The sequence below is a fragment of the Carcharhinus amblyrhynchos genome, chromosome 15, assembly GCF_965287045.1.
Source record: "Carcharhinus amblyrhynchos chromosome 15, sCarAmb.v2.hapA, whole genome shotgun sequence".
In the NCBI taxonomy this organism is placed as follows: domain Eukaryota; kingdom Metazoa; phylum Chordata; class Chondrichthyes; order Carcharhiniformes; family Carcharhinidae; genus Carcharhinus; species Carcharhinus amblyrhynchos.
In genome coordinates, this window is record NC_137338.1 from 71,940,697 (window position 1) to 71,954,726 (window position 14,030).

The 14,030-nt window shown below is 40.6% G+C and overlaps 1 protein-coding gene across 5 annotated transcripts in view; it reads right to left on the reverse strand.

The window, feature by feature from the left end:
- Positions 1-1,300: 1,300 nt before the first annotated feature.
- The window catches only part of LOC145353421 (TSC22 domain family protein 1-like), a 215,360-nt gene continuing 202,630 nt past the window's right edge, over positions 1,301-14,030 (reverse strand). For 3 of the 5 annotated variants that reach the window (XM_080204174.1, XM_080204177.1, XM_080204178.1), the window contains exons 2-3: positions 6,744-6,795; positions 1,301-3,010 (exon numbers count right to left, since the gene is read on the reverse strand). In XM_080204174.1, the coding sequence (XP_080060300.1) occupies positions 2,762-3,010; positions 6,744-6,795 (301 nt within the window). In that variant the 3' untranslated portion in view covers positions 1,301-2,761. Of the gene's footprint in view, positions 3,011-6,338; positions 6,472-6,743; positions 6,796-7,489; positions 7,854-14,030 lie in introns of those variants that run through there. The other 2 variants (XM_080204176.1, XM_080204175.1) reach the window with 2 other exon arrangements.

Genomic DNA, 14,030 nt, shown 5'->3' on the forward strand with positions numbered 1-14,030 from the left:
AGCTTTGTCCAACAAACTGCATGTTGAATCTTTAAATCTGACTCCGAGTGATGATTTTTCCCACAACACACTGAAGCTCAAAGAACGTGACATGACCTCATCTTTCAATGATCTGAGTTACAGCCTTTGGACTCATGTTGGATTTCAAGTTTCAGACTCTGTCCTCTCCTCCCATTTTGTTTCCTGTTTTTCTTTAGATTTTGGTTTTACTCATTTTGCTTTTGTCCCCTTAGATCTCCCATTATCATTTCCTTTGGCCCTGCACTACCAACCCATCCGGTTCACTAATGTCCTTTAGGGAACAAAATCTGCCAAACTTACCTAGTCTGGCCTACATGTCACTGCAGATTCACAACTGCCAGCAGGCACTAGGGATGGGCAATAAATGCTGGCCAGCTAGCACCACCCCTGTCCCATGAATGAGTAAAAATAAAACCCTTTTGTTACTTAATCTCTTCTGATTTTTATTCTCTCACTTGCTTGAAACCTATTACACTTATAACATTTTCCAATCCCTGATCTAAAAAGTATTCTCATTTTTCTCACTACATATGTTGCCCAACGTGCTGGGTATTTTGAGCATTTTTACTTTTAGTTAGATTTCCAACATCTGTGGTATTTTGTGACAGTCAACCAGATTTCAGTTCTCCACTTCAGATTTTGGCTTCTCATTTTAAATGCCACAAGTTATAACATGTTGCCTGTGCAAGCACAGTGCCTCATGAAAGAGAAAGCTGGCACAGTAGAGAAGTAACTAAAGACAGTTCAACATGATGCTCTGAAAAAACCCCAAAACACTGAAATTGGCAGTAAGACTTCAAACATTGTAGTCTGTCTTGAGAGCTCCACATTGATTGTTTTCAATGGAAATTGTCTCATACGTGAATATATTACTGAAATGTTTTTAATGGCATGCAGCAAGTCAGATCTTGCCCAACCTAAATCAAGAGAACACAAGGATGGGGAGTCAAAATGTCATCAAGAGCTGGAGAAGTTACAGAACCCATTAACTGATTGACGCATTCAAATTGAGCACATCTTGTAAAGCTCCTCTGCAGTTTAATACTCTGCTGTTCCACTGACTGACCATTGACTGCTATCGGGGCTCCACCCATAGAGAAGCAGCTGCCGTGTGCAGCCATCAGAAGGGCTGTTAACTGTAAACCAAAACAACTCATTGATGACAGGATTACAACCATAACAATTCTACTGGTTAAAATTTAAATCACATTTCTTTCCAACAATACAAAGTGCTGCAGTTTCCAATAAAAATCAGTGTAAAGAGACAGACAATTCGCTCTATTATTTACCAACACGAGTTTATTGAAAGTTTCAAAGTTGTGCAGTAGTCGAGTATAACTGAATGTGTTACAACTGTTTCAGAACATGCACCAGAACATAAGCAACACTATTACTGTTAATGTGAAATCCATAGCAGAAATCAGAGCTTGTAACAGAGGTTTTCAGGTCTGGAGTGCTTAATTGTCAAAACACACTCTTGGTTGGTGTTAGAAATACTGTACTACTGGTGAGCACAATGTTGTTGTAGTATTCAACAGCCAGCTAGAAGCAACAAATATACCCAGGCTGAATGAATCCATGGATCCTGGGTCCTAAGAAATCTAACCAGACCATTACAGTATAGATTTGACAGACTGAACCAACAGCTAAGGTCTATGAAGCATCAACGAGAATCAATTCTGCCGGTGCCCACAGATTCTCATCTCTCAGCGCTTCCTCAAACTGAGAGACCACTTCTATCAGTGCATTAAATGTGTAGCGTCTGTCGCTGCTTAGCATTGATAGATATAAGAAATGGGACCAGTGGACCACTTACTTTCTATTATTACCAGTCACGTACCATTAACTTACAAAAAAAATTCTTCCAGCCCTGCTATGTATTAGGACAGCATAATTGTTCACAAATGCCATTTCTGTTCAACAGCATTAAAAAATGTCCAAATGCAATTGGATCAGTGAAACAGCAAGATTTCAATCTGTACAACCTAATAGTTACAGCTCTATATTACACAATACTTACACTACATACACAATATACATTAGATGAACAATCTTTTGGATTGTCCGAAATCTTTAGAGTCACATCTAACTTGAAAAAAATCTACACCTCTCCGCCTCCGGGAAAAGCTGTGTAAACATAACAAACTTATCAATTTAAGGTCCAAGGTGACAGTTCTATAGTTCAAGTTAAATACTGTTCAGCTTTGCCTTCATACTCCCGTTTGTCTTCATAACTCATTTATAAATCAAAGTGGTCTATAGCAGTGTAAAGGAGGGCACGGCCCTCTCAGACTCTCCAGTTAGTATCTGATTGCCTCTGATCCACTTCTTCCTCAACCTTGTCAGGAAGCAGTTATATTGGTGCACACATACATACACGCGCATGCACACACAGACATAGGCGTGTTGAATGAAATAAAACTGTGCACGCATTTTCACAGCATGAGCAATGATCGGTAACCAGCACTCAGATCTGCACGGCTGCTTTTCTTCTTTTGTGCATACAACCACCCTCTTTGAGAGAGCAAGCTTTTATTCCACACCCTCAAAGCAAACTCCTTTAGCCAAAGACGACTGTCTTAACACTGAAGAGAGTTTCTTTCTGAATTTATACAACTCTAGTTCCCATTACCAATTTGGAATTGTTGGTGTGCGATGAAATATTACATGATGATTGATATGACAGTTTATTTCTCTTCTCTGCAAAGCCTGTTGGCTCCAATGGATTGTACAGTCAACACTAAGCTGATGATCCCCCATTTGGTGGCGTGGGTTGAGTAGATTGTCCTGATTGAGACACTGGCGGAGAACAGCCAGTTGTCTGGAGCTGTGCCTGAAACTGTGCTAACTGCTCAGGGCTAGCCAGAGTCTTCAGTAGGTTGTTTTCCTGTTCCAACTGAGAATTTCTCTCTACCAGTTCTTTGATTTGTTCTTTAAGGACCTCCACCTCCTCCCTCACTGCATACATCAAGTGACTCTTCACCAGATCCTGCAAAACAATTAATCTCATTAAAGATAATTTCAGCTGATGACACCAAAACACATTTTTAAAAACTTATTTATCTGAATAAACAAAACATTTTGCTGGCCATATTTCATCTGATGCTTTCATTGAATCATGTAGTGCAGGAGAGGCCCTTCAGCCATCGAGCCTGCACCCATGCATTAGAAACATCTGAACTCCCACCTAATCCCATCTACCTTGAATATTATGACATGCCAAGGGCTTGTTATTTTAGTTTTCGTTAAATTAATCTCTTTCGTTCATATAAAAACCATCCCCTATGGGTTTTGTCAATGAGGATATTCCAGCCGAAGGGCCTGTTTCCCGGGCTGTTTTTGTTCTTTGACTTTCTTAAAAGGCAGCATAATGAATTTTTCCTTCACTTTGTGTAAGTCAGCAGCAAAATCATCTAATTGATGAGTTGCTGTTGGATAAAGTGAAGCAGAGACAGGTGAGCTACTGCACTGCCACATACAACTCCTGAAGGGAGTCTGAGGTACTTGTTACTTAGAAGTGGGGCAGTCTGACTTCAGTTTTGATATTAGATCAAAAACAATGGCACTGAAATGAGCAATATATGCGTTAGAAAATATTGCAAGTGCATTCTACATCCTTCATTAAACCACTGTTGTGATGAACTCAAATTTCTCAATCGTGGTTTCAAGTTAATGCCTGATAATAATGCAAAATAATAACAAAGAACAAAGAACACCACAGCATGAGAAACAGGTCCTTCGGCCCAACGAGCCCATCAGCCATTTTAACATCGAGTCCCCTCTCCACCCATGACCCTTGTCTATGCTTATGGCATTCCACATTGAGAGAAGACGAATATACTGCTTAAAACAAAAGTCCAAACAGCATGAGATGCCAAAGGGTTACAAGTTTAAAACTGGGAAAATATGTGCAATCTGTGCTTTGGGCAAGTGCTTTGAAACACAATCCTGTTGAGTAGTGCATACACTGTACTTGCACCTAACGTGCATCTTTCTCACATCATTCCTTCAAGCCTTACCTAAACTTTACTAAGACCCACCTTCTGCTCCTTTAACCCTTTGTTCCCCCCCAAACTGAGCATCCAGCTATAATCCCCTTTGATCATGTAATTTCCTCCTTCACTTCAAAACAGCTATGAACCCCCACACTTCACAATACTCACCCCTATTATCCATGCAAAGTACTGCACTTCCCTTTCAAGTTCTTGAGTGTGTTGACTCTCCAAATCTATGCCCATTTCTCTTGCATCTTCACGTCTGAACAAACTCACTCTGGTTTGACCACAGCACTGAAATAGTCTTCAAAGCCACAAATGATGCCCCATGTGACTGCCACAATGGTAAAGTATCACTCATCCTTCTCAACCTGTCCACGGCCTTTGATAGAGTTGACTATCACATTCCTGATCACAATCTTGGCTTTTCACAAACTTGTTGTCCTAATGGACTCCGATGAGCTTGTGACTCTATGTATCCTCTCCATCTTCATACTTCAGCCTCCATATCATCAGCCATCCCTGCTCATCTCAGTTCATTTACTGCTGAAAACCTCAATCATACTGTTATTACCTCTAGACTTGACTATTCTTTCCTGCCTGGCCTTGACCTTCAATTGAGTTCATCCAAAATTCTGCTGCTTGAACTCATACCAAGTCTTGTTCACTCATCATTCTTGTACTTGGCCGACTTAAAAGTAGGAATGTCTAAATTGTAACATGCTGCTTTTCAAATTCCCACATGGTCTATTACCTGAGCATTGCTACATCCTCTTCTAATCCTACAAGCCTCTGAAGTCCCCATTTTAATTTTGATGTTGTACTTAACTTTCATAATTTTACCGGCTGTGTCTTCAGCTAAGCTCTGGAATTGCCTCCCTAAACGTCTTCAACTCTCCTCCTTGACGACATTGCCTCAAATCTACCTCTGATAAAGATGTAACCACCTGTCCTAATACCTTGTGTACTTTGGTCTAAAATATAATTGTCAATGTGCCTATGAAGCATTTGGCAATGTTAAAAATGCTTTACAAATGCCAATTATTTTTGTTGATACACAACAGATTATTTACTTTCTGATTAACAAGCAATAAATGATCCAGATACAAAGCAATACAATTACCATCATTTTTGGCATACTGAAAGCTTCAGTGCCAAAGCTCCCAGTCATAGTAATACAGAAATTGGAAGACCATGTTAAATCTGTGAAATATTTGTGGGGTATTAGATGAAATTAACATTTCCTAGCACTCAACCTAAGTCAGGCTGCAGCATACCTATATGATTTTAACATTTCGACCTCTCTCCAGTTTGGAGAAGTCATACGGACTGGAAAAATTAACTCCATCTCTCTCCACAGATGTTGCTAGACCTGCTGGGTTTTTTCAGCATTCAGTTTTTAATTCACATTTCCAGCATCTACGGTATTTTGTTGTATCGTTGCTGAAGACTACAGAAGCTTTCACTCGGTACCCACCTCTCATTTGTTTCTCCCCCTCCCTTCTGTCCCTGTCTTCCTCCCTCATTCCCCCTCTTTCTGCTCCTTCCGCTCTTGACAACTGCTGACGTCTGCGAGACCGCAGGCCGCGCCACGTCACTACCAGCTGTCCAATGGGAGGCCGAGTTATTTATAGCCCAGGGTTTAAGGTTCTGAGATCGCCTGGCAACAGCGGAAGACGGAGCGGCGCGCGGACCGAGCGGCACGGAGCCGCGGGGAGGGCGCGAGAGTAAGCCGGGGGGGTACGGGCCGAAGTCTGATCCATCTCTACACACCGACTCTATAACTGGAAATGCTACAACTGAACCCACAGCCAGTCTCCCTATAGAGTAGAATTCAAATCACTCTACACCAACCAGCCTATGATTCAGCCCCAAGCAGAAAACCTTAACATTGAAGGATCCCTCGTCGACCAACTAGTTAAAAACATCAAAGGCACCGAAACTATTCCATTTCTTAACCGCCCCCCCTCCCCCGCCAAGTCTGTCTTAATCTGACAACCATAAACACATACATTCCCCTGTGGGACATGCAAAGGGTTTACTGCATAACAAAACTGCCTGATCAACAACATTCAGATCAGGTTAGTCCAGAATCTTGTGCCAAACATAAACTACATTCATGTAAACATAAACGATCCGTTTCCTCATAGGACTAGCACTACAATAGTGTTTAATGTTGAGAGATTACATTGCACAAGCAAGAATATTAAATCTAAAATATTAGAATATAATTTAGAATATTAGAATATAAATATCCCAGTTGCACGACCGTGGCATCAAATTTTTGAAATTATTTCAAATTACAGGTACATAAGAACGTACCTTTTATAAAAGGTGTAGCGGCTGAGTGACGAGGTCAGGATAAAAAAGGCTGATGCACACAGAAAGATGTCTCATTCACCTTGAGCATCCGTACAATGATGTCCCAGCATATGAACAATGAATAAATGTCCCTCTACAGAGAAGGAAAGCGGTGGAAATACTGGCACACATTATACAGTGGATGTGCATTCCGCATTGCTGCGCCTATGCTTTCTGAATTATCCCTCTTTCCCCACTGGCACGGTCTCACTTATAAACAGTGCATTCCCTCTCTTCCCTCACCCCCACCATTCACCCGTAAAGGGTTTTTGAAATGCTCTGAATTGGCTTCTCCTCCCTGACATTACTGCACGATCAATACCCCTTTTCTTCATCGCCGTTTTTTTACACAAATACTTGACTTACCATGGCTTGCTCGATTTTGTTGTCTATGGCTACCACACTGGCACCAGAAGAACTGTAAAGAAACAGAAAAAAACAAGATTAAAGCAACAATCACGATTGAAAATAGAAGAAAAACAGAGGAATGATAGACAAATCAAGCCGTCCCTCCTGCCAAGATCTAATGTACAGTTGTAACCTGATAACCGCCTTGTTTTTGTGTTAACTGATGCATTTTATTTACCACCAGCACCCCCCCGCCCCAGGCGAAACAGCTCGCATGCGATGCAACACAAAACATATTTGCTGCAATATTATTTGTATTTTAATCATCGTTTGCATCTGGGTCAACGTGTAGGATTGAGCCTCAAAACAAAAACAGCCGTATCTTCACTTTTTGCTGACTCTGGGGTAGATGCCCCCTCTGTAATGCGGCAAAATAACAAGGCTAGGAGACGACGCCAGCCATTTTTCCTGCATTGATCTCCGCCAATATTTCCATAGGCACACATCCCACAGCAACAGCTCCCAGCTCCAGCACAGATAGCCTGAAAAAATCACTGTCAAATATCCACCACCTTCCCTCCTCACCCCAAAACCCCACAAAGAGTCAGAGATTTGGAAGAAGCTGTCACCGCATTTCAAGCATCGAAGACTGTTGCAATGCAAGTATTTTTTGCTATACTGTATCTGCTACCTCAAAGCCACAAAACATTAACACTGCGAAATTAAAATAAAACCAAAACAAAAATCCAACAACCGACATTTACCTACTGTCTAATTTTACGGAGGCGTTTTCTGTTCCAAGCAAAGAGGAAAGGAATGAAATCGAAAAATTTCTCAGCTGGTAAACCCCAAGCTCCATCGCCAGTGACTTATAATATTCAGCATTCATGCTACTCCAAAGGAAAAAATACTCGAGAAACGGAGCGTTTTGCTGCTGCCTGTGATGGATTAGCCGGTGGTGGCAGAGGGAGAGAGGGGTTAATGGATGCTGAAGGTTAGAGATTAGTAATTTGGAATGAAGCTGCAAAGTAGTGAGAGACCAGGAGAGCCACCTCCACACAGCTCCACAAAGAAAGCCTTCTGATTGCTCACAAACAGCTCCCTGCCGCTTGCTGCTCCCCAACAAAACCCTCCAAGGCATCCTCATCAACATAACATATGCAAGGAACGCCTACCAGCCGCGCCGCAATAGGCTCACCTGATCCTCATTAGCATAATATATGCTAACACGGAGCCACAGCCGCAGTAGCTCAGCGCACCTGATTTTCATAATTTCCACGCATAAATTAACCATCGGGGAACGCCCACAGTGCATGCAAAGTGTCCAAGCACAGGTAGGGAGGGACACTGTTCATGATAAACTAGGCACCTTCTTCACTGTCACTGCTCATCTATTATATTACGTGCTATTTACGTAAATATTTCCCTCAAGTCCAGCAAATAATCTATTTGAAAAGACAAACAGCTACTGCAGGAATACTTGCTCACTGTTCTTCTTTTACATCTCATTTATCGGAGTTGTATTTACTCTACCAGATAGACGTAATCTATTTCTGAGACCCATATGTTGGGAGTGATTTGCTTATCACTTCTTCCAAAATGTTCTCATTTGCTCACATGATATTCTATTTTTGGGTGATTTTACTGTCTAAATCTTGGGGAACTGCGTGGGGAAAAGGGGGATATGCGAATTTCTGGTAACTGCAAAACTGGAAATTAAAAACTATAGAATTAGTACAAAGAATATTTAAATAACTGACAACAAAAGGTACTAAAAGAGACGACAGCTCAACCCATTGTTGACTAGAGGGCACAGCCTCAAGATAAGGGGGGGGGCTGTTTAGAACGGAGTTGAGGAGGAACTTCTTCACTCAGAGGGTGGGTGAATCTCTGGAATTCTCTGCCAGTTGAAGTGGTGAAGGCTACCTCACTAAATATATTTAAGACACGGGTAGATAGGTTTTTGGTAGGCAAGGGAATTAAGGGTTATGGGGAGAAAGCGGGAAAGTGGGACTGAGCCACTTCAGATCAGCCATGATCTTATTGAATGGTGGGGCAGGCTTGAAGGGCTAGATGGCCTACTCCTGCTCCTACTTCTTAAATGTTCTTACTGTTGATTTTATCATTTGGCCAGTGATAGAGTTCTTTTAAAATATAAATTTTCTAGTAGTTCTATTTTTTAAGATCTGGTCATTTTGTTCTGAAATTCCACACAGTAGTATAATTGTTCCCAACTTGTCAAATTCCCATTATTATTATAAGCAATAATACTGCTAGATCACTGCTCCCAGGCTTTTAATATACAAGCTTATCAACATATAGTTAAAATCTTCAATTCCCACCATCTAGCACATGGATAGTGGACTTTTCCAAGACTAACTGCAATCTGTAAAATCAGCTGCACTTACATAATAGCGTATATTTACATAGCACCTTTAATGTCGCTAAGTGTCCTGAGGTACTTCGGTAGGAGCTTTCTCAAACCCAACTACAGAGTGATAGGTAACCAAATGTTTGGGTTGAGAACAAGCTCTAATCAGTGTCTTAAAAGAGGAAAGGTAGCTGAAAGTATAGCTGCCAATGATGATGCATTTAAGAGCAGGGATGGGCAAGAAGCCAGAATTCGATGAGTGCAGGGATATAGTGCTTCAACATATACAAACATCCTAAGATGTTTAGGGGGGGGCGGGGGGGGAGTTTGAAAGCTGACTGTAGTGGAGGAGCCACAATGTGACCAAAACCATGATGCAAAAGTCAGGTCCATAACACAGTCCTCAATGTGCAACAACTCATTAGCAATTTCATGTTAATTGTTCAATTAAAATAATTTACAGATAAGTATGGTAATTAGACCAAAAGGAATCTACTTGACCAAAAATAAATTCTAGTATGGACCATTTCTGAAAAGACCCTAAGCCTTGGCCTCAAACAGTCAAGTTTGCTGGTGGAAACTTGATTCACAATCTCAATTTTAGCAGAAAATAAACTGCAGTCTGATTACAAGTCTGTGGCTAGACACGTGACTCAAATATGACTTGTGTACCTGTCTTTACAGAGGAGATCTTTCAATGCTACAGCCTTACTGTGCATATTTTCTGAATGTTGTGCATAACATCAATCAGTACCAAACTCAATCACCAGTTCAATAGTACAGACATACTGCCACCTACTGTTCAACTCCAGTAAGAATATAAAACAAGCGTTATATAACTGATGCTACCAGAGGAAGCATCCATTAATTTGTAAACACTGGTGAAAGACATTAACAGCCCATTTTGCTGCAACCATATTGACCGTGATCGTTACAGTGACATGCACTGACATAATCTAATTTCTGATATGAAAGGATGAATGGTATTTACATTGCTAACAAGGGTTAAAAAAAGAAAAACGAACGTCCTTGTCATTTGCAGCTTGCACTCATATATAGCAAAACAGCCACGGCACTTCAAGGCACTACCAATCAAAATTATTGACAGCAATCCACATCTGCTTTACTGTGAAGGATACATCAAGATAGGTGACCAAAAGCTTAATCAAAGATGTAATTTTAAGGTGCATATAAGAACATAAGAAACAGGAGCAGGAGTAGGCCATCTAGCCCTTCGAGCCTGCCCCGCCATTCAATAAGATCAAACAGAAATAGATATAGTGGTTTTGTGTGAATTTCAGAGCTGATGAGTAAGACCAGCTAAAAGCTCAGTCACCATTGGCGAATGATGAAAATCAGGGATGTGCAAGGGACCAGAATTGAATTAATATGCCTGCAAGAGCACTTCATAGTTTACAAAACATAAATCAGATGGCACTGAGAGGATGTTGCAGGGAGCGGGAAGTTAGATGGCTTATACTGTTACCAATTTTTGTCCTCAAAATCTGAGTGCATTTATTTATTGTCCCCACCGCCGCGCCTCAGAAAGGGAGTGGTGAGCTTTCTCCTTTGAGCCACTACGATCCATGTGAAGGTGTTCCTGTAATGCTGTTGGATATGGAGTTCCAGGAGTCTGCCCAAGTGAGGGTGAGAGTTATTCTTTATCATGGTTTTATGCTACTCAGAGGACAGCTTAGAGCTGACCACGTCAGGTGGCTCGCACACAGGACAGATTGGGTAAGGATGGCATGTTTCCTTCCCATTAAATGGACTCATTTATGAGAAATTGATAACTTCATAATTATTTTAGAAGTAGTTTCGAGTTTTTAAAACCCAAATAAAAACTCAAACTGCCACTTTGGGATTTGAACACATGCTCTCTGGATTAATGTTGGCCTGGTAACAACCACTACACTGCAGCCCCACCACCATTTAGACTAAATAAAATCAACTGGAATGTACTATATTTTGAACTTGCCTTTTGAGAGTTCAATTATAAAACCATTGCATTAGGTTCTGATACAAAAATCTGCACGTTTAACTTGCTGTCAGTCGATAAGAACAGCTATGCCATTCAGCCCCATTCAGAAGATACTGGAAATTAAAATGACGTGACTGCAAACAAAGGTTGGCTAGTTTTCATTAAACATTTACAATCAGGTTTTCAATCAAATGCTGTTTTGATGATTGAATTTTGGGTTAAAACACATTTGATAAACACAATTTAATTAAAATAAATACTGAAAATCTGAAACAAAACAGAAATGTACAGAATCCACTAATCACGATCTGAGAGAAAAATATGGGCTATTAGTCCAGCAGACATCACTGATCAGTGCAGCTAGTTACACAAGGCTGATATCATCCAACTTTTACAAACAGTCAGATCTTCAAAGTGGTGCCTGACGGCATTCAAAAGGACTTGCCCATGAGGTTATTTAAATCTTTACATCTTAAACCGCAATGAAGCAAGGATGGAAGAGTCTGGACTGCAGATATCATAACAGGAACCCAGTCATTATATTCTCTGCTACATATTTTAATCTTGTCTCAGAAAGTCTAAGCCAAAATCTTACTGAAAAGTACAATGGGCTCACTCATTCAGCATACAACACTGGCAGTTTTGAGGGAGACTAGAGAGAAACTATATTAAACCATTAATGAAATGCATCTTCAATATACAGCTCCTTTGTCCCGCTCCCACAACATGCCCATCGAAAGCACACACAAGTTTGGAAAAATTTTTAAACCAGCCATCTCCCAGAATCATTTACAATATTATAAAGTTGATTTTATTCAGTACATTTAATTTGGAATACCAACAACCTTAAATAGCTCCCAGAGTTTGTACTACAGTATTCATTTTTAACCTTCTTCCCAGTACCAGGATTATAGGCCCATTGAAAACTGGAGCAGTTTTCTGTAATGTGCCTAATCCATTGGTGCTCTGTTCACTGGATTTACATTTCAGGGTAGAATTGGCACACTAGTTATGGTAACATTGGATTTTCACCATTCTGGCAGTACACTTCCCTGATGCCAGGGAAGTCGATACATTCCTGTAATAAAAACTATTTTAATTAGTACAGGATTAAAATGGTGGGTACTCTTGCTATCAGAAGTAATCAATGAAACTACCTCCTGTGACTAGCTACTACTGTGGTTATTTAATGCTATTGTTAGTTCACAGTCCCAGCTTCAAGAGCAGCAAAAACAATGCAGTCGTCTTTATCTTGCTGTCCATTTTAAGCTCTACCACGCTGTGCCAGTAGTTCTGCCTCCTGCCTGCAACGGAGATGCTTTATGTTGATCATCACTTGTTTGGCCAAGGGCAAGTAACTTACTGCTTGATCTTCCCTTCAAGCTCAAATGTGCAGTTTTTAATCCTCTGCATTGGAGAAGGTCCACAATTAAAATGCAAGCTCAACTGAGGCTTTCAAATAACTGAATATACATTACAGGAAAGAACGCTGGGACACTGGTTGAGAAATATTCTCATAGCACTGATATCAGCCCCAACACTAAGGCCAGAGGGAAGGTATTTTGTAGAAATACAAAGGATGAATCACCCTCATCCATCCAAATCCCTCCTCAGGGATGGTCAAAATGGGATTGCAAAGATCTGGAATGAAGGCACAGCAATACATTTCTCAACAACTGATTTGATTTATTGTCAAATGTACTGGTACACATTGAAAAGTATTGTTTCTTGTGTACAGGCAAAACATACCGTTCATAGACTACACTGAGGAGAAGGAAAGGAGAGGGTGCAAAGTTGCAGGTTAATGGAAGTTTCTTATTTAAATATAGCAAAAGGTAAACAGTGGTTTAAAATGTGAGATTAGTTTTCAAACTGCACAAACCAGGGCTTATCAGCTTTTGAGCCAGATAATGTTGAGTTTGAAAAATACCACTCAAGTGTTTTATGGTGCGTTGGGATGGAAGCTGGATAGTGAACCCAGCTTTTAACTGTTGTTCTTTATAAGGAAAGCTTTCATTATGATTATTGAGCCTTGCCTCACATTCTTTAAAACTTGAATCACTGCCCAGTTTGATTTGCCAAGCAGTAGCAACACCACCTGATGGACAAAGAGGGGTTTCAAACATTCAGCTCCAGCTTAAATAAGTTTTGCATCCTTTCAGTTCATGAATACATATTTGGAGTTAGTTTCGACTGAAAGCCTCCTCTCCATTTGGTGACAGAACCTGGCAAAAAATTAGTAATCTTATTCAGAGGATACAAGGAGGACAGGTGTGGGAAATGGTAAAACAAATCACAGTGGTTGCTATGACTTAGATTTATAAGTTCTGTTTTACTGTCCACAGAACTTCTAGCAAAAGAACCTTGTGTCTCCACACAGGGACTGTGTGTTTTGCATCATTTGGACCTACAGTTATTGTGTGGTCTCTCTCCTACATGCAAACTAATCCAACTCCTTACAACTTCCATTTTTACAGCAGAGCTAAAGAAGAGATTGAGAGAGATGACCAAGTTTAGTTGGAAAGTTGGATTTTAAGTCAGTGTCCAAAGCGGAAAGAAGAATAAGTGGGAAAGGGAATTTTAATAAGCTAACCGGTAGGGTTGAAGTAACGGCAGGTTCACTTATCAATGATGTGAGGGATACACACAGGTCAAAAATCAGAACAAAGTATATGGGAAAAGAGTTAAGATAAGAGGAGTTAGAAGCAAAGTGGGACAAGGCTATGAAGAACCTAGAAAAGGAGGACAATGTGGAACAAGGTCGGTGGAGAGGAGTGAGGAATAAACAGGATGTAGGTGGCAGTTATTTGAATTAACTAGATACATAGAGGTGGAGAAACGAAGGCTTCCATGGAGAACAGCATTCAGCCAAGGACAAATAACAAACACACAACGAAAGGTGCGCAAACTGTAATTAACCAAAGTTAAATCAGCCAACAGTTAAAGTACAATT